Source organism: Pelophylax lessonae (assembly GCF_965119305.1).
Source record: "Pelophylax lessonae genome assembly, chromosome: 1".
NCBI classification, from domain to species: domain Eukaryota; kingdom Metazoa; phylum Chordata; class Amphibia; order Anura; family Ranidae; genus Pelophylax; species Pelophylax lessonae.
Genome location: NC_138768.1, coordinates 195,360,446 through 195,382,570, shown reverse-complemented (window position 1 = coordinate 195,382,570; position 22,125 = coordinate 195,360,446). Strand labels below are relative to the sequence as shown.

General features: G+C 39.5%; 1 protein-coding gene across 3 annotated transcripts in view; it reads left to right on the top strand.

Annotated features, from left to right (window-relative positions):
* Positions 1 to 22,125, top strand: part of LOX (lysyl oxidase) — a gene marked incomplete at both ends in the record, with an annotated part of 90,867 nt that overhangs the window by 31,314 nt on the left and 37,428 nt on the right. For all 3 annotated transcript variants that reach the window (XM_082253453.1, XM_082253455.1, XM_082253454.1), the window contains one exon: positions 17,755 to 17,863. In XM_082253453.1, coding sequence (XP_082109579.1) covers positions 17,755 to 17,863 — 109 coding nt within the window. The remainder of the gene's footprint in view (positions 1 to 17,754; positions 17,864 to 22,125) is intronic.

Here is a 22,125-nt window from a genome sequence, read left to right as displayed (position 1 = left end):
TGCAGTTTATCAGAATTTACAATTACTGAAGAAAGGGTTGATTTACTAAAATAGTAGAGAATGTTCACTTTGCAAAGTGAATTTAAACCTAATTTAGCAATTAGGGCAAATGAAATACACTTTGCAAAGAACACCTGTTCACGTGCAAGCAAACAGGCTTTTAGCTTGCATATGGTTGGATGGGTAAACTGACCACAGCTTCACCTCCTTTACTGGGGTCGCTTTCACAAGATCGGACCGGTAAGGTCCACCGGTCTGTTTTTCAGGCGGACCTGATCGGGCCACCCATTCTACTCTATAGGAAGGTGGATGTCAGCATAGATGTGTCCGCTGAAACCCGCCTGGCATCCGGTCCGACAAGATCCGCTGAAAACAGATGGATGAGGATACGTTCGCCATCTGTCCAGCGGGTCTGATCTGATGAAAACGGACAGGAGGTCTATTTGCATCCGAACTTCCATAGATTAGAGCAGAGACGGACCTGTTATTCACCTGCTCAGCGGGGATCAAAGGAGCGATCACCACTGAGCAAAAGGAGTCCGTGAAATGGATCCGCCCCATGTGAAAGGGGCCTTAGATAGGTGAAAATGTACTTTGCAAAGTGAACATTCTCTACTCTTTTGGTAATTTAAACCCAAAACCCTGGAGAGGTATTTTCCTACATTCTGCTGAGTTTCTGACAATGGCAAAAGCGCCTATTACCCTATCATGTTTTATAACATAGAACACTGGTCTGCTTCACAGTAAATGTCAATACAATGTCAACTATTTCAATTATTGTTAACATATGTTTTTTTTACTTTTTATGAATGGCATTCGTTTATTTAAAATATGGCTACTGTGACAATGTGAAAAGTAAAATGTTACATTCAAACACTTACACATAAAGGAATGTATTCATTTGACCTCCTTTGCTCTGTATGTAGGAAATATGATTTCTTAGAAACAGCAAGTGATAGGAACATTCAGTTCAGTGTATATGCTTTTCCAGCTGGACTTGATAACACAAAATGTTCTTCTGTTTGCCAAATCATATTTATTGCAGGATGTACATGTAAAGTTAATGTATTCCATGCACACCTGGCTGCAACATCCATCCCTTATAGAGATAGCATATTATGTCAAGTGTAATGAGCTTCAGTTCTTAACTTGTGAGTTCGTCTATTACATTAAACCCATGCTTAAGCCTTGTACACACAAGGAGATTATCGGACAAATGATCGTCCATTTTTTTTTTTTGCATGCTAGTCTAATATCGAAAATAAAGAGTTTACTAAAGTTACAAAAATTTTCGTACGACAGAATACAACTTTGGAAGTGGTGTAATGTGTTGTATTGTATTGTAATGCATTCTTTCTTTTCTGAGCATGCGTGGTCTTGCTCCGCCGATTTATTTCAGATGCATACTGTACTGATTAAACAAAAAACGCACATTCTGGTATTGTATGAAAAAATATTTTGAGTTTGTCCATTATGATAATTTCGGATGAACTGTTGTGATTAGCTCTCGAAAGCTGTGTACTGAGGATCAGATTATTGCATGATCGATTTGAAAGCGGTATTTTCTGTCATATTTTCTCATCGTGTGTAGTAGGCATTACAGTGTTCACTATTAGTTGTGGTGACTTGAAAACTATTCAGCTCTATTAGTTTAATCTATTGAAGAAATAGAGACCTTTCACCTTTTAGTGAATGTTTACTTAGCTTATTGAATAAGGCGAGGCTGCGTTCATTGCAATCATCCAATTGTGCAAGCAAAATCATGTTATTTTTCTTTCCCTTTAACCTGATTGGGTATTGAAAGGGAACATAGCTGCACCCTTTACACTAATCAAATCACTTCATTAGGTGAACAGTCTATATTCCTTTAGTAAATCAACACCTATGAGTGGCCTTACATGGCCCGATAAAAAACAAACAATATTTCAGATTCAAGCATTTTTTTTTAGATGTTAAGGCCTCTTGCACAAAGATGTAAAAATGTACTGATGTTTATACTCAGGTTGTTGTTAACAGAAAGATCCCAAGTAAAATGTTCTGTTAAGATCTTACGTATACACACGTATAGGCACGCAAATGTGTGTATGCATATACATACATAGAATTCTTCTTCACCCTCTTCTAGTTGCCAGTGTTTCAACATATGTATGTATATGCACGTACATATGTGGATCCACACGTATGCACTTAAATTCCTGCACTCAAATGTACATTTTCTATTTTTATTTTCTAGCTCTGTGCTCATCTCTGTAATTTTGATCTTAAAACAGCTTTGTGCATCTCTCCATAGACAACAATGCACTTCAAGTTCAGATCAGTAAAAGATGTTGTATTTTTTAGTCCCATGTGCTGTGTTGGGGTTGATACATTCACAGATGTCGTGTCATGCTGGAATAGTTCTTTGTGACTGAGTTCTGAAACTTCTTATGTTTATGGAAGATTTAGAGCTTTCATTGTGCCATCACTGTAGATCATATGACTTCTAATCACCATTGACATTATGAGGTCCAGAAGACCATATGATTGGGGTGCATTCTAGTGGTAAATGATTTCAGCAACAACAGATCTGGCTACCATTCAGAGCAGCTTGGTGCAGTAGGTTGGTGAAATGGAACCGCAACCACACTGTACTTGTGGACTTCCGTCAGCATACGACTTCCTCCCAGTCGTGAACATACAGTGGGTACGGAAAGTATTCAGACCCCCTTAAATTTTTCACTCTTTGTTATATTGCAGCCATTTGCTAAAATCATTTAAGTTCATTCTTCTTCCTCATGAATGTACACATAGCACCCCATACTGACAGAAAAACACAGAATTGTTGACATTGTTGCAGATTTATTAAAAAAGAAAAACTGAAATATCACATGGTCCTAAGTATTCAGACCCTTTGCTGTGACACTCATATATATTTACCTCAGGTGCTTTCCATTTCTTCTGATCATCCTTGAGATGGTTCTACACCTTCATTTGAGTCCAGCTGTGTTTGATTATACTGATTGGACTTGATTAGGAAAGCCACACACCTGTCTATATAAGACCTTCCAGATCACAATGCATGTCAGAGCAAATGAGAATCATGAGGTCAAAGGAACTGCCTGAAGAGCTCAGAGACAGAATTGTGGCAAGGCACAGATCTGGCCAAGGTTACAAAAAGATTTCTGCTGCACTTAAGGTTCCTAAGAGCACAGTGGCCTCCATAATCCTCAAATGTAAGATGTTTGGGACGACCAGAACCCTTCCTAGAGCTGGCCGTCCGGCCAAACTGAGCTATCGTGGGAGAAGAGCCTTGGTGAGAGAGGTAAAGAAGAACCCAAAGATCACTGTGGCTGAGCTCCAGAGATGCAGTCAGGAGATGGGAGAAAGTTGTAGAAAGTCAACCATCACTGCAGCCCTCCACCAGTCGGGGCTTTATGGCAGAGTGGCCCGACGGAAGCCTCTCCTCAGTGTAAGACACATGAAAGCCCGCATGGAGTTTGCTAAAAAAACACCTGAAGGACTCCAAGATGGTGATAAATAAGATTCTCTGGTCTGATGAGACCAAAATAGAACTTTTTGGCCTTAATTCTAAGCGGTATGTGTGGAGAAAACCAGGCACTGCTCATCACCTGTCCAATACAGTCCCAACAGTGAAGCATGGTGGTGGCAGCATCATGCTGTGGGGGTGTTTTTCAGCTGCAGGGACAGGACGACTGGTTGCAATCGAGGGAAAGATGAATGCGGCCAAGTACAGGGATATCCTGGACAAAAACCTTCTCCAGAGTGCTCTGGACCTCAGACTGGGCCGAAGGTTTACCTTCCAACAAGACAATGACCCTAAGCACACAGCTAAAATAACGAAGGAGTGGCTTCACAACAACTCCGTGACTGTTCTTGAATGGCCCAGGCAGAGCCCTGACTTAAACCCAATTGAGCATCTCTGGAGAGACCTAAAAATGGCTGTTCACCAACGTTTACCATCCAACCTGACAGAACTGGAGAGGATCTGCAAGGAGGAATGGCAGAGGATCCCCAAATCCAGGTGTGAAAGACTTGTTGCATCTTTCCCAAAAAGACTCCTGGCTGTATTAGATCAAAAGGGGGCTTCTACTAAATACTGAGCAAAGGGTCTGAATACTTAGGACCATGTGATATTTCAGTTTTTCTTTTTTAATAAATCTGCAACAATGTCAACAATTCTGTGTTTTTCTGTCAGTATGGGGTGCTATGTGTACATTCATGAGGAAGAAGAATGAACTTAAATGATTTTAGCAAATGGCTGCAATATAACAAAGAGTGAAAAATTTAAGGGGGTCTGAATACTTTCCGTACCCACTGTAGATATCAGATTTTCCAGCCGCCCCCATACAAAGCTAGCCGACAACTTAACTTTTACTGGAATCTTCTCCTTTATTGAACAGTTTCACACTCAATTTATACACACATGAGCACATCCCCCTCCTGATCAGATTACCACACACAGGTCAGGAGTTGCCTGATTACATTATCATATGCAGATGATATTGTATACAGAAACAGAATTAACCTGAACTAATTATCTAGCCATCTGGACAGAACAATATGTGAGTTCATTAACATTTAACAATGGAACAGACAGGCTTAACAGAATACACGTCTCACCTCAATACACAAACAATACGGAGAGCCTATCTCTGACATTGAAGTTCAATACACATCATAAGTAAACATAGAACCCATTTGAAGCAATCCAAACCATTAAGTATCTCTCTTTCACTCCCAGTGACGGTGAGTTCCCTCACAGTTGGTTTGACAAGCATGCAATTTATACAATCAATGAACAGTGATCCACAAACAAATAAATACATTAGTGAGGCAGGTACAAATTATATCCAGCTATCATGAGAATTTTTTGTATTTTGCACAATAGTTTTTGACAAATCTCATGATTTTGTAAAATGCCCCATATTTCTTTTGACCTTTGGACAGAAATTGTTTCTGCATTGTGGTTACTAATGTAAGCTGTAACTAAATGTGGTAGTTACTAATAAACATTTGAATAGTAAAGATCTCTTTACTGTGCTGGCCGTTAATTCTTTTTTAATTGTACACGCACATCTTAAGTTAAGGGTACACTGGCAATATATCTTTGTTACTACCCTGTTTCCCTGAAAATAAGCCCTACCCCGAAAATAAGACCTAGCATGATTTTCAGAGATGGCTGCAATATAAGCCCTAGCCTGAAAATAAGCTCTATTAAAATCCTTGATTATTATTATTATACAGGATTTATATAGCGCTGACAGTTTGCGCAGCGCTTTACAATATGAGGGAAGACAATACAGTTACAATACAATTCAATACAGGAGGATTTAGAGGGCCCTGCTCGTTAGAGCTTACAATCTAGAAGGATTGATCTCAGCCCCTCCGTCTGCAGTATTTGGAGAGGGAAAGAAGAGCTCCGGAGGGTCACATGAGTGCCCAGCAGTGCTGTAAATAAGGTATTTTCCACAATAAAATTACAAAAGGCGACACACTGCACATTACATAATCTATTTACAAAATCGATTACATAATTTTACAATGACTTTATCCAAGGTTTATTTTTGGGATTACAGAATGTCATAATTGCTGACTTCTGAGCTGAGTTGGGGAGAGAACTTTTTTTTAACATTTTATTTTTTTATTACAGGTTTTTTAGAACATAGAGAGGGCTAAATGACACAGCACAAGCACTGTGCTGTCTATCATGCTTTAAAGGATCAGAATATATATTTATTTATATATATATATATATCACTTTAAGATCGTCAATTGTACATACCGTAAATACATAAGACATCCCCTGAAAATAAGCCCAAGTATGATTTTTGTAGCCAAAATTAATATAAGACCCTGTCTTATTTTCGGGGAAACACGGTACAAGATTTTACGACTCGTTAACAGTTGCATCATTGTACAGCATACTGAAATGGTTGCCTTTTTTTTTTTTTTTGTGACTGGCATAATCTGCCTTTTTGAAATCATTCCACGCAGAAGACTACAAATTTATCTGGCATCTGCTAATCGAGTCCATCTTAAACACAGTCAAAATCTCTAAGCCCTGATGAAGGGTGAGCAACTTTGGCCCCTGAAACATGTTGGATGTTTTATATGATCATTTCATGAACAATCAAAGCATTTTGAGCTATTCACCTTAATTTGGCTCTTGTAGCTTCATGCATGCTTTTGAATAAACTTGCTTAAAGCAGAAAAACATGTATACTAAAGCATTTGTGAAATTCTTCCATGTCTTACAAGAACAAGCAATAGTATATTGTGTTCAACTGGCTACAGTAATATACTTTATGAAGGAATTCCTGTTTGTCCAGTTATAATGCAAGGTAGAGCAGTAAAGTTGTCCTAAAGGCTTAAGGTTTTTTACCTAATGTATCCTATGCATTAATGTAAAAAACCTTCTGGGTGCAGCTCCCCCCCCCCCCAATTACGAGAGTCCCGTCTTGATCCAGCGATGTGCATAGAAGCAGTGGCTCTCCCGGGTCTCTCTTTTTTGCTAATGTCAATCACAGTCCATTAACCAATGAGGAGAGAGCAGGGTGGGGCTGAACCAAGCTCCATGTGAATGGACACACAGAGCGTGGCTCAGGAGCGAGCCTGCTCAAGTAGCAAAAGCTTGCTACTGGGGGCACTCGGCAGGGAGGAGGAGCCACGACCACCAGGGGGGATCAGGGCTGCTGTGTGCCAGACCATTGCACAATCTATTATTGGGAGATTGTTATATTTTGCAACCATCATCAGTTTTGCTTTTAGGAGAATTCTGTGGTTTAAGGGGTTTAGTATTGATTTGTCTATTGATTGATGGTACCTGAAGGCCTGGATACATTTTTGCTTCTTTTGTCTATTTATGTGCTCCTAACCTTCTCCCCACATATTCTTGTGTAAATAAACCCTTAAAACATGTGAAGGCCTGAAGCTTTTTTTCTGCTACTGGTGGGTCAGTGTGTAGTTGGGTGCAGCTACAGAGTGGAACAAAGTTAGGAAGGCTAGGAGGGCCCATCAAAAAATTCAGTTGCTCCTGTAAAGGCGAGTTCTACAATGACCTTCAAGTCAAAATCTGAATTTTCGTTGAACACTACAGATTTTTCAGAAACCATTACAGCCATAACAGAACAGACCTAGATTCAACCTAGATTTCAGTTTAGGGTATTATTATTCAGCAACACTTCTACATTTTTCCACGTTGACCTGGTATAGGGCAAAATGTTTATTTATTACACATATTTATTACATACATTTATTACACACACACACTATATAACTCAGCTTCTATATAGATATGACTTACAGCAGGGGTCAGCAACCTGTAGATCGCAGACAGGTGATTGGTAGATGTCTGGGCTTGCTGACTCGCCATTCCAGAGCATTAAACAGAGTGCAATGCAGAGGGACTATTTGTAAAGGTGGGGCTGTAGTAGGGAGCAAGAGCCGCATAAGCTGATGCCTCCTTTGTAGTGCTGGCTCCTGTCCCATCGGAATGATCCCAACTGCATTCCACCTCTTATCCCTGCTAGCAGTCTCCAGAGTGGGGCCAGCAGCAGGAAAGAAGAAATTTTAAGGTCAGTGTGAAGCATTACACTGGGCATAATAGTATAGGGCTGCTTTCACACTCATGTGCTGCGGTTTACTCACACCGCGGGTCCCGAGCAGTGCACCTGCGGGTTTGCTGTCCTTAGCTATAGACTTCTATTATATCCTGTGAGTTTGGTACACTCTCTGAAAGCGCACCAAAACTCCTGAATGCATCAAACAAAGGGCTTTGTTTCTGTGGGCTCACTGATACAGTAAATCCACCAAGAGGCATATGAGTAATGAAATATGCAAATTGAAAAAAAAAAAGTCATATCTTATCCATCTGCATTTCAAAAAAGCAAGCAGACACTTTTTCTACATAGTTGATTTTCTTTTAATTTATTATTTCCATGTGATCCTATTATATGATTAAAACCACACATTTCCATTCTGTATATAGCAAACGATTTTTATGTATCCAAACAAATCTGCTACATTTTCCACAAATGTAAGAACCCTCACAGTACACTACATTTCTGTTACAATTAAAGAAATTATTTTTTTTTTCTCCTGTTTTCCAATGCCATATCTTTTTTTAAAAACATAATGGCCTTTGAATGTAATCCAATGAGCCTAGTTTAAACCACTGAAGTGCTTTCATGTGTGTTTAAAAAGTTTACAACGTGCTGCATTTTTCAGCATCAAAAATGCATGTTAACATGTGCAAACTGACAACATGCATGAATGCACGGAAATGCACCAAAAACATAGATACGCATAGAAACATATATAAATGCAACTTAATGAAAAAAAAAAAAAGGAAATAAATGAAAAATATATTTCAAAGAATGCACTGCAAATGCACTAAAATTCACTAAAAAAGTGTGCAAATGCACATGTAGAATCATACAGTGAATGTAGAGATCGTGATGTATATGAGCACAGGGCACCCAGTACGTACAGCCGATGCACTCCCAGCCTAAAATGCATTCCCAACATGGTGCTTGAGTTACATCAACCAAGGCTGGCCAATCTAGATGGCCAAAGACCAACAAATTGAAAGATGCCACAAGGAGGATGCTGTTGTTGGGCTGTTGGAGCAGGGGTGAATATTGTTGGTTTAAGGATTAAGACTTTATTATTTATTTGGTTGCACTGAGAGAAATGCAGAGGGGACCCCTCTGAATATAAAAAAAAATAGTTGCCTGGTTAGTTTTAAATTGGGGTTTGTCTTTGAAGCTTAAAAAAAGCAGATTGTGAGTGCAATTAATGCAGAGTTCCACCCTATTTTTCAACTTTGCAGTTTCCGTTAGATTAAAAGATCCTGAAAAAGAATTGGATAGTTATTTTTTTTTTTTTTGTTTCACTTACCTGATTTTTTCTGGAAATTAACTTACCTTCCTTCCACTTTCTGCTCCTGCGGCCACGGCCCCCGACGTCACTTCCTCCTTTGCATTGACTCCTGGGAGATGAGCGTCATCAATCCCAGGAGTCAATGCGCCTGCACCGGTGTCCCTCGTCACTTCCGGTGCAGGCGCGTCATTCCACGCTGAATGCATTAGAACAGCTTCTGGGCATGCGCAGAAACAGCTGTGGGATGACGCACCTGCCACGGAAGTGACGAGCAGGGCATTCTGGGACTCCGACATCCAGGAAGAGGGACACGATGAGGGATGCTCCAGCTTCAGCTGCCCACACCGCAGATGGCAGCGCTGGACAAGAAAGTTTCAAGGTAAGTTTTTCTTCTTACAGGTTCACTAAGCAGGGGACAGTTCAGAGGCTATCGTTACCTAAATGCACTAGCCCTGACTGTCCTAGGGGTATTTTTATACCCAAAAAAAGGTTTGCCCGGAACTCCGCTTTAATTTTAGTAACTGTATTTTCCATTTTTACATATTCGAACGTGGCCAGCAATGTCAGTCTGCTTATTTACCTGAGTAGCTTGAGTTTTTGTCTGTCAAGGAATTATGTCTGGTATGACAGACAATTTTTTTTGCAGACCAGAGGTGTGGCGATGGGGGCTGAGTTTGCTTCTAGTGTGGCCAATCTCTTTATGGCCCATTGAGAGGAAGAGGTTGTTTTCAAAGACCATCCCCCTGTGCTCACCTGTTACAGGAGATATATTGATGATCTTATTATGATCTGGGAGGGGTCATGCCGAGTCTGGAATGTTTTATACAGAGGTGTCATGATAACACCAAAAATATCTCACTTACATGGAATATTAATGTGGAGCGCATGATCTTTTTGGACTTGGAGATTGCTTCAAGATGTGCAATCACTTTAAGCCCGCTGATCGTAATGCTTACATCCCCCTGGAAAGTTGTCAACATAGGGTTATGTAACATCCCGAGGGGACAATTTATTAGGTTGAGGCATAATTGCACTCGTGAAGATGATTTCATCTCCTAATCACAAGTCTTACCATCCAGATTCCAACAGAAGGGGTCTAATTTAGATAGAGAGATTGAGAAAGTGAAAAGTATGGATAGAAATACATTAGTCTCTAATACTAACAAGGTTGAGTAAACTAATAATAATTTCAAGTTGATTCTGGACTATAATGTTCAATACAAAAAATTAGAAAAAATAGTCCAAAAGAATTGGTCAATATTAAAACGGGATAGGGTTTGGGATCCTTTATAACTAGCATGCCCACAATTTATTTACAAAAAGCTCCCTCTTTGTGTGATAGATTTGACCTTGAGGTGATTGATCCTCCCACACACTCAGAGAATAGGTTTTTTTCCTTTCTGACTGGCTTCTATGCCTGCAGGCGTTGTACTTTTTTTTAACCTGATTGTGTATTCAAGACTATATTATATATGATCTCTGTATAAGACTGAATTACGTGATCATGGTATTTAGATGGCTGCAGTTGTTTCCTGGCTGTGTTGGGAAAGCATATTGTTACTATAGTAACTCTTTGCGTGAGGAGGCGTTTTGTTTCCACACTTTTTAACGGTGCAGTTACTTCCTGGTCTTGCCGTTCTGCTCTCACAATTGATTTAGGACCTACTATAAGAGGCGAATGTTGTACGAGACTCTGTACCCGAAGTCCCGTCCTCTGGGACGTAACGCATACAGGAAGGAGCCGCATCACCCGCGGCCACCTTTAGATTTGTTTGTACTGTATATTCTGATACCTGCCACTTGGTTATAGTGCTGAACTTGTAAGTGTTATTCTCTTTTTATCAAATTAAAGTTTTTGCAACAGAGAGCACTATATTTTTTACCCATTTTTGTATCTTTGATGATATTTGGAGCTTTGGCTTGTGGCTTTATCCAAGTTTTTATTGGTGCATAAGCATATCCATCTCAGCCTGCTCTGCCAATCGTCATTAATAGGAGATTGTTTCAGGCACCTTCGCTCCATATGATTATCCTGTATGAGAATGTGTGTATGACATGTCTGATTGATTCAGGGGCCCATTTAGTGAGACGAACGGCCATTACCACCTGTAGTGGAAGGTCTTATCACGGATGCACCTACATGAGGATTTTAGATGCACAATCTGACACTTTCTGGCATCTTTTGTGTCTTGATCTCCATGAACTTTAATATATACAATAATTATTTTTAACGTTTTAAATTCAGCGCTGCACTATTGTTTATTATGTGTATTTACTAGGACTTGATATTTTGGCCTGGAGTGTTGAGCTGCTTATTCGTTCAAAATTGTTTTGCGCTGATTGATTTTCTATTACAATATTTGCTTAGTTATCACAAATTGTGTTTAATGGTCTGTGGTGTCAGACCAGCTTCTTTACGAATCACTTGACCCAAAAAGTTTTCCCTGTGTAGCATCCTACAGAAAGTCCTCATGCACACCCTTGTACTTTGGAATCCCTCTACAGCAGCATGGAGTGCCGACAACATAACCACCTCTGGTTTCCTATTTTCCGGAGGAGCCACAGTATCTTTCAGATCTAAAATTTACATCAACTTGTAAAAGACCTACTTTTCGCTGTCATTGAAGTAAAAGTCATATATTTATCTATGATAACACAAATATGCACAAATAATCCGGCATGCCTAAGGGAAGGAAATGAAAGTTTCTGTCTTTTGAAGTGAAGGTAGCCTGGATTATTTCTTACTTTTATGTTTTTCAGGAACTCATACGAGGATAAAATAAATGTATGAATTGTGTGATGGTGTTATGAAGATTAAAAGTAACATTATGTTATATCATGTGTTTCTTGGCTCCTACATACAGGCACTATTTCTGTGATGATTGAACACAGGATATTCTATTCCAGTAGTTAGTTGAACACATGGGAACCTACACTAGGTGTTTTGAGCTGTCATTTAATGTTAACTCTGATATTTTGTGTGGATCATTGGTGCCCCAACTAAAACTTGTTTCTACTTTGGGTAAAGTGGGGAAGTGGTAAAATCAGTTTCAGGTGTTTATTGATGTCTTTACCTCCAGTTTGGAAAAATTTCCTTTATCCTTTATTGTCACCAGGACAGGAAGTGTGGGAAAATTTTCTAAGTGGGTAGATGGACATAGCCTTTTTTCGTACAGTGGGAAAGGTTCAGAATCTCTGTAATATTTTTATTGTTGTGAACATCCATGTTGAGAGATTTCAGCTCATTTTTGTATGCAGTCATCAAATTCCCTTGAATACAGAGAGCAATAAAATTCTGACAGAATTCCTTTTCCTTTCCTACTCATAGGTGACAGAACAACACTGCTCCAGGTCAATCTGTTACTACATAACCTCCCACACTCTGGTAATAAAACCACCTTTTTATAGAAAATTTCGAGAAACACATCACTCATAAGCACCTAGATAACAGTGGGAAACAAAAGGTTGACATGTTTCACGCCTGTCTCAGCACTTAATCCCCACCTCTTTATTATTAGGCTCTGAGACAGGCGTGAAACGCGTCAACCTTTTGTCTCCCACTGTTATCTATGGTATTTGCTTGTGAATGATATGTTTCTTGGAAATTAATGCAATAATAGGGATTTCATTACCAGAGTGCAACCATCAGGATCTTCCCTTCTTTGTTCATAGGTGTTGTACCCGAAGTTCTACTTTAGGGATTCACCAACATGGAAGAATAAAAAGTTCAATAGGTTTTTATTGTTTTAACAAAGGACAGAAAGTTACATCGACTGGTAGGGGAGACAGGGAGAAAAGGAAAGACAAAGAAATCAAAGTGACAGGTAGTGGAAAGAGGGGAAATGGCAGGGAGAAGTGTGAAAAGTTAGGGAAAGGAAGGAGAAGTGCAGTGAGGCCGGGTGTACTGGCCTGGAACAGGTACACAGTTGGCGAGTTTGAATAAAGACACCGATCACTCTGCTTCAACCTAGTTGTGTGTACTTTTTATACCAATTTTCAAATCCCTGTATATTGTGTTCACTGAGAAGCACATCTAAAAAGTATCCTCATTTTCTGCTTACAGCATTAACAGTGGAAGGGAGTTCCACATCCTTACTGCTCTAACAGTAAAGAATTTCAATTACAATTTGATTGAACTGCTTCTCATCCAACAACATTGTGTGGCCTTTGACTTCTTAAGAGGCCTAGCTTTCTCCCAATGATACGGTCACCACCCTGAGATTTCTATATTGCTATCATATCCTCTCTAGTACTTCTTCACCAGGGAGAACAAGTTTAATTTTTGTAGTTAAACTGCATAACACAAAAAAAAATTACAAGGTCATTATTAATGACACATGTAATAATGTCACACATTAGGAGGTGCCTCAAAGCATTATGTACCTGTCCACACATAGATATTTAAAACTGTCTGGAGGAAGAGACATTGAGAATGAGCGGTTCCGTAGTCTTAACACTGTAGTGGGACAATGCTGTACCTATGTATTTTTGTTTAGAAACCCGCTGTTAGAAGGAGCCCTGTTGTAAAGTGCCAAAGCAAGAAATACCCCAAAGTTTTAAGAAAGATAAGTTGAAAAAAAATTGAAATTAGAATAGAAGTTAGAAATTGAAAATTAACACAAATCGAAACACAAATGTAATAACCAGTGCAAAAAAAGAAGTATTGCTTTAGGGGGAGCTGTGTTAAAGCTGAACTCTGGGCAAACGAAAAGTCCTCTCCTGCAGTGGGGCTACACCTGCACTATAAGAGTTAACTGCCTATTTATCTCTAGCGGGCTAGGAAAAGCACTTTTACTTACCCGATACCCTGGTGCAGCAAGCTCCTGTGTGCTGCTAGACCAGTCCCTACAGCCTCATCGTGCCTATGCTTTGGCAGTCTAAGGCCTTCTAAAGTGTTCAAGACTGATGCAGGGACCATAGCCCTGCATTTGATATGGGGATGCAGAGAAGTAAAGAGGAGTACTATTTGCTGGGGGAGTGGATAATCAGATAAGTAAAAGTGCTCTTAGCTCCTAGACTAAATGAGCAATTAAATTGTAAGTCCACCCTAACACTAAAATCCCTGCATCTACAGATCTCCATGATCTAGCACTAACCCATCTAGCCTTGTAAAGAAGAAATCAGTATACATACCTTTTTTGAAGTCGATCTGATCCTGTCTCCAGTGGCAGAAGCTCTGCAGAGAACACAACCGACAATGGTTGTGAAATGAATGGGAAGTGACGTCACCCATAGACTTACTATGGGGCTTCTGTTGTCAGCTGTGTCCTCTGCAGCCACCTTCACAGCGAAGCCGCCGCTGACAGCTCAGAGTGGGATCGGGTCGGATCGGCTTCAAAAAAGGTATGTATAGTGATTTCTTCTTTACAGGGCTAGATAGGTATAGTGTTAGATCATGGATGTCTGTAGATGCAGGAATTTTAGTGTTAGGGTGGACTTCTACTTTAACTCTCGTAGTGTAGGAGCAGCCTTACTGCAAGGAAAGGCATCTCATTTTTATGGAATTCAGCTTTACTTTAACAGTATACATTACATTATGTAGGTCCCACCAAGGCCACCTACAAGTGCTCATTTCAAAGTAAGATGGGCAGCACAGTGGCAAGAGGTTAGCACATCTACCTAGAAGCACTAGTGTCATCCGTTCAATCCTAGCCAGCGCTCCACCTGCCTAGAGTTTGCATGTTCTCCCTGTGCCTGCGTGGGTTTCCTCCGGTACTCCGGTTTCCTCCCATACTCCAAAGACATGCTGGTAAGTTTCATTGGCTCCTGTCTAAATTGGCGACAGTATGTGTATGTATAAATGTGAGATAGGGACCTTAGATTGTAAGCTCATTGAGGGCAGGGACTGATGTGAATGTACAATATATATGTAAAGCGCTGTGTAAATAGTACCTGTAATAAATAAAATGTTATCAAAATAATTTCTATATATGGGAGCACCTCTTTCTTCATATCACATTCATTGGAAAGCAAGTTGGGTTCCTTGTATCAACCAGCCAAGAAATGTTCATCATTTTACATTTCAATGTCTTTATGAGAGCATTACAATCTTGTTTGTAACATACACTGTGAAAGTAGATTAGCAGAGACCAGAGGCTAAGCTTTAACAGTAAGAAGTGTATGACACTACACAATAAAATAAATATTGGGAATATGCATAGTATCATGTCAGATGGATAATAAAGAAAAATGTTTTCATTATTATTATCATTATTGTGCCATATAGTGGGATAGAAACAAGCATTTTTGAGATGTGCAGTATTACATTTCTACCATGTAGGCCAGATACTTATGGTAAATAATGTTTCTTTCTTTCCGAAAGCTGAATACTGTACTTGTTAACATTTAGTCAGAGTTCCCCAACAGACCTGGTTCCAGACATCCCAAGTATTACAACATCTTCTGTGTCTTTTGAAGTCTGAGTCATGGCTGAGTAAAAATCACCAGTGCTTTGTCACCTTGTCAACTGAAGTTTGGGAGGGTCTCCTTACTAGTCATTTGTAATGCAAATGGTATTGACTGGCTAAAGTTGGCCACACAAGTGCAAAATATGCTTACATATTTATATGTAATAGACTCTCATATATCTCATCTTACATTACAAAAAAAATGTGCAATTTGACCAATCAAAATCATTTTAAATATGAGCTTTTAGTGTCCATTTCCCTGACTGCCTTAGAGATTAATATGTAGAATTGCACTATCATATGCACATGTTAACAATCACTTCTAAGGCCCCTTTCACACATATGGTCCGTTCAGTTTATCAGTTCAGTCATGTCAATTGTATCAGTTTTTCATCCGTTTTTTATCCATTTTTCATCCGTTTTTCATCCGTTTTTATCCGTTTTTCATCAGTTGTCATCCGTTTTTCATCAGTTTTTCGTCAGTTGTTATCTGTTTTTCATCCGTTGTCATCCGTTTTTCATCCGTTGTCATCCGTTTTTCGTCCGATCCATTTTTTTGATGGATGAAAAATAGGGCATTCATTCGTTAAAAAAAACGGACATTGATGGAAGAAAACGGATGAAAACGGATGTTAACTGATGATCATCCGTTGTCATCCGTTTTTACATAGAGATAAATTTATGTCCGTTTTTCATCCGTCAACGGATGGATGAAAAAACGGACAAATGGACCGTATGTGTGAAAGAGGCCTAATGCAACATCCAACACAACCAATTGCTGCTCTGCACTTTCACATCTAAAATTCACATTCACATATTCTGGAAAAGGTCATCTAAATTTTAGTAGGTTACATTATCCATATTTTTTTTTTTTTAAATATAGGATCAAATAGAAAGATAAAAAAAATATTCTTGAACCCCAAGAGTTTGTAATGGAAGAGCTTTACGTCTTTAATGCCCTATCCAAAGCTACACAAATGTTTGGGCTTTAGCTACACTTTAAACTGAACTCTGGGAAAACAGCTAAACACACTGATGAAGCATATACTGTACAGTATGAAAAATTAAGTAACACAGGTCTTGTGTCTCCCCCCCAGCCCATGACTGGGCAGTAAAGGGAGAAGCAGCAGAGTGATGAGGTCAGCTCTCTATCACTTTTTTTCTCTCCTCCAATCAGTATGTTCCTTGTTCATACACAAGCACTGCACCACAGCTTTTGGGTTCCTTGTACTTTGTCTCGCTCTCACAGCTTGGGCCTTGCTGTACACAAGACTGAAAAGAGGACGATGTCAAGGCAAATTCTAATACTTTAAATGCTTGAATTTAAAAAACACATCTAATTATATATGGAAAAAAAAAAAAAAAAAACACATCTGCATTCATTTGCATCTTATTGCATGGAAGTTAGCTAGTTAGAAGTGTATGTAACTGCATTTTTTTTTTGTTTTTGGATATAATGGGGAAGAGTTAGGCCATGTTCACACCTGAGCATTTTCAGCTCGTAAATTGCTCATCTCTGAAGTCTCAAAACACCTAACAAGCAAAATCCCATTAATTTCAATGGTCCCTATTCACATAAGCGTTTTGTCGCCTGAAGCTCCAAAAAGTACATGAGCTTCTTTTTTGGCAGATTACAAGTGTTTTTTAGATGTCAATGACTGCCACCAAACACCTGCAAAAAACGCCCAAAAAAATGCCTGAAAAACGCCCGAAAAAACGCCTGAAAACAATACGCTCAAGTGTGAATGGAGCTTTAGATTCTGTATCATATTTTTATTGCGGTCTATGTCACTGCTGGGGAGATTACCATCTCTATATATTCTGGTGACTACTGTCACTAAAACAGAATGTGGGGGAAATTATAAAAATTTGCCAACAAAACAAGAGGAAACAGAACATCTTTCAATGGGGACAACTGTTTCTGTGACATCTCTCTAAGAAGGGAATTCTACTCACTTTGAATCTTCAAGACGTGTTGCATCTTCAGGACATGAAGTAAAGGCAGCAAGCAAAAATGTACCTATACATATACTTTAAATTACAAAAAGCAAAACCATTGGATAATTAATGTACAGTATGTAGATTTTTTATTTGTTACAGGGACTTACTGTATATAGCGCTATCAATTTATGCAATGCTTTACATACAAATACTGTATATTGAAAATTTACATCAGTCCCTGCTCCCAAGAAGCTTACAATCTAAAGTCCCTAACTCACATTCATACATACAGGGGCCAATTTAGACAAAACCCAATGAAACTACCAGATTACTATACTGGTACTTTTAGTATACGTTTTTAGGATGACTATTTGCTGTTATTTAGGGGTCATGACTTTGTATACTACAAGAAGACATCAGGGCTGAAAATATGATTTTTCTCTATTTTTAAGGGGGACTTTAATAAAGACTGCATGCTCTATGAATATTTTGACACAATATAAACCAATATATTCTCTGTTCCTAGGCCTCCCAGACTTGGTACCAGATCCATATTACATCCAGTCCTCCATTTATGTGCAGAGAATGTCCATGTACAGCTTAAGATGTGCCGCTGAGGAAAACTGCTTGGCAAGGTTAGTGTGGCACTGCGCATGGAAACACATCTGTTTGTTTCTTTTCTCTTTTTAAAAAAAAGCTATTTTTATTAGGATGCATGGATTCATTCTAACATTCTTTGGTTTATGAAAACAGAGATCTTTCTTTTGATTTTCTAACATACATGGCAGAAAGTAATTGTTATATACCAAAGAATCACTCATACAATCATGAATAGAGATGAGCTAATAGTTGAAAAACCACTCAGCTGCCAATTAATTTTGCTAGTCCATTTTTCAGTTGGATATCTGATTTTCCACTAGCTTTTTTTTCAGTTGCCCTATTTATTACTCCCTAAAATTACTGTGGTCCTTTTTCTACCACTTGGGGAATTATATTTAATTCATACAACGGGGGGTCGTAGTTTCCACCATATTTACCCACACATATATCAGTCATTTAAATAGGGAGTCCCAGTTTTGCTTTTATGTTTTACTTTCTAACTGGTTCACCATATACAGGGTTTCTACCCCTTTCACTGCTTTTTCTTTCATGCTCCCACTTCACTGTTTGACCAGCTGGAGAGCTATTGCTAGACTCTCAACCTAACTGAGTTAAGACCAAAAAGTGGCAGCAGGAAATCCCAACAGTATATGAAGGTAAACTAACATTAACAGGGTCCTCTGATTCCTACTGTATTAAACTGTATTTAATTGAGCTGTCTACCCTTATGTTGTAAAGTGCTGTGTAAACTGTTAGCACTATATAAATCCTGTATATTAATATAATATAATATAATATAATATAATATAATATAATATAATATAATATAATATAATATAATATAATATAACATGCATTTCACAAATATAGGACCACTTGTTTCCAATAGATTTTTCAGTTTTACTTTTGTAGCCCCAGAGATCTTCCCTTCTTTATTACTCTAGCTGTTATTTAAACCATGGGAACAGACAGAACTTGTCTCTATGTAATACTGGATTCAGTTATATCTGATTCATTTTTCAGTAATTTTGGTTTATGGGTCTTATGATGAACTAAATATTACCCTGGAGATTTTCCTTACCTTGTTTGACTACTACAGGTGCATCTCATAAAATGAGAATATCATCAAAAATGTAATTTATTTCAGTAATTCAATTTAAAAAAATGAAAATATATTTTATACAGATCTGTTACAAACAGAATTATGTATTTCAAGCATTTCTTTCTTTTAACTTTGATAATTATGGCTTACAGCTTACATAGTTACATAGTCACATAGTTACATAGTAGTTGAGGTTGAATAAAGACAATAGTCCATCCAGTTCAACCTTGTTATTTAGTATCTCAGAAAATTAGAATATTAAATAGGACCGATAAAAAAAAAAAAGATTATAAATACAGAAATGTTGGTTTACTGAAAAGTATGTCCATGAACAGTATAGTATGCACTCAATACTTGATCGGGGCTTCTTTTGCATGAATTACTGCATTAATGTGGAGTGGCATGCAGACGCTCAGCCTGTGGCACTGCTGAGGTGGTAGAGAAGTCCAGGTTGCTTTGATAGGGGCCTTCAGCTCATCTACATTGTTTAACCCGGTGTCCTTTATCTTTTTCTTGATAATACCCCAGAGATTCTCTATGGGGTTTAGATTAGACGAGTTTGCTGGCCAATCAAGCACAGTTGATACCATGATCATTAAACCAGGTATTGGTACTTTTGGCAGTGCGGGCAGGTGCCAAGTTCTGCTGGAAAATGAAATCAGCATCTTCATAAAGCTGGTCAGCAGAGGGAAGAATGAAGTGCTCTAGAATTTCCTGGTAGAAGGCTGCGCTGACTTTGGACTTGATAATATACAGTGGACCAACACCAGGTGACATGGCTCCCCAAATCATCATGGGCTATGGAAAATGTTGCATTTCATTTGGAAATCAAGGTCTCAGAGTCTGGAGGAAGAATGGAAAAGCACAGAGGTCCAGTGTGAAGTTTCCACAGTCAATAATGATTTGTGGAGCCATGTTATCTTCTAGTGTTGGTCCACTGTGTTTTATCAAGCCCAAAGTCAGCGCAGCCCTCTACCAGAAAATTCTAGCGCACTTCATGTTTCTCTCTGCTGACCTGCTTGAGGCTGGGTTCACACTGCAGACGGATGCAGCTGACAGCAGAGTTTGGTGTGTCCCTGTTCTCCATTTCAAGGACAAATCAGGCCCTAATTTTTTCCTAGAATCGGACCTGAAATGTAGGGCCATTGTGCAATTTGCTCTGCAGCCGCACCGGAGATGTGAGAGCCAGTCACAATCTCCTGTCACACAAATTGGATGCAGGGAAACCCAGCCTTATGGAGATGCTGATTTAATTTTCCAGCAGGACTTGGTACCAGCCCACACTGTCAAAAGTACCAATATCTGGTTTAATGATCATGGTGTAACTGTGCTTGATTGGCCAGCAAGCTTGCCTGACCTAAACCCCATAAAGAATCTGTGGGGTATTGTCAAGAGGAAGATGAGAAACACCAGACACAACAATGCAGACAAGCTTAAGGCCGCTATCAAAGCAACCTGGGCTTCCATAACAGCAGTGACACATGCTTATCGCCTCCATGCCATGCAGCATTAATGCATTAATTCATGCAAAAAGAGCCCCGACCAAGTATTGAGTTCATACTATATGTGGGAGGATTAGCTCGGTGGCGGGCGTGGATGACCCCTTGGGGGGATTCGTTATACAGGGAGATAGACGAGAAGTGGTTGCAAACAACAGTTTGGTTTATTCATGCAATTTCCTTCAAACAAGTGCATGCAGCAAAAACATCCAAAATAAAATAAAACACAAAATAAATCCTTGCCACTGTGGGCGGCTACCTTCTCACACACAGGAACCTATCTAATGAAGTCTGTCTCCAACCTACTGTTGGGCAAACTTTGCTGATCCTACAGCAGACACTCCATAGTCCAAGTTTTTTCTTCACACAACAAATGTCCATTGAACATGTCCCTTTTCCTCTTCACATTGAACATGTCCCTTTTCCTCTTCACATTGAACATGTCCCTTTGCTTGTCTCTTCACATAGCAAACAGTTCATTTATTTCTTCCACATAGAAATAGTTCATTTTCTCACCTTGAGAAGTCTTCACACTTTTTACCCTCCTCAGCGCACATCGCTCCAGGAGGTCTTCCCAATGCTCACACAGCTTTCAGGGGGCACACCTTCTCCCATGCCCACACAGCGTCGGGAGGCACACATCTGACTGTCCTCCTCTCCCCACACGGTGTCAGGAGGCAGCAATCCTTCTCCCATGCTCACTCAGCGTCGGGAGGCACACATCTGACTGTCCTCCTCTACCCACATGGCGTCAGGAGGCAGCAATCAATAGACTTCCTTTGGACAAATTATAGAGGCCTTAACTTCCTCATTCTGAACAGCTGAAGTCTGTTCAACGTCCTTAGACAGTTCTGGCTACCTTTGCAGCCGACACCCTATAGTAATTGGTGAATTTTCTAAACCAGGTGGAAATGTATCTCCTGTCTGTGACTACATCCACAGATTTACCTGACTTCCTGTCACATACCCCCCCTCTTGTTTCAACCCTAGGGTTGGGACACAGATTTCCAGGAACGCATGTGTCAGGCACTGCTCTTGACTCTCACTGATAAGCCTCCTAGTATCTTCCCTCCCCAGTTCATTAACAACTGCTAACCTTTATTGAAATTATTGTAGGGGTGGCTCTTTCTTTAAGTCCGTTAGCTTGTCTATACACACCTGTTTTGGCTGATCCTCTCCATCTTCATATAGCCAATTCTCTGTATCTTCAAGCTTCAGGATGAAACTGTTTCTGTCATTTTCATTGACAGATTTCTCATAAATGTCAGACAACTTGTCCCTCATCTCATATACACATTCTTCAACTGCATTTTTGGCATCATTTTGCTCCTTCTCAGGTTTGTCCTGCATAACCATCTGTCCTATCCACCAAGGAGGACCGTGATCCATAGGCAACTCAATTGTGCTAGTCTTAAAGTCTTCAACATTCTTGAGCCGCCTCTCTCTGCAATCAATAAATGATTTCCACAAAACTTTGAGAACCTCTGCTTCACTTGGCTTTGATCCAAGTAGGGACTCTTGACGTCCCTCTGTGACTTGAGTTGCCTCTCCATACAGCTGTACACAATCATTGACTCTTTGTTGTAAAAGGGAATGATCTTCTTTCTTGAGCGTAGCTTGCTCTAAGATGCTGTGCAGAGGGCCTTCCATTTGCGACAACAGGCGGTCACACATTTCTTCAAAGTGACCCCTGTTC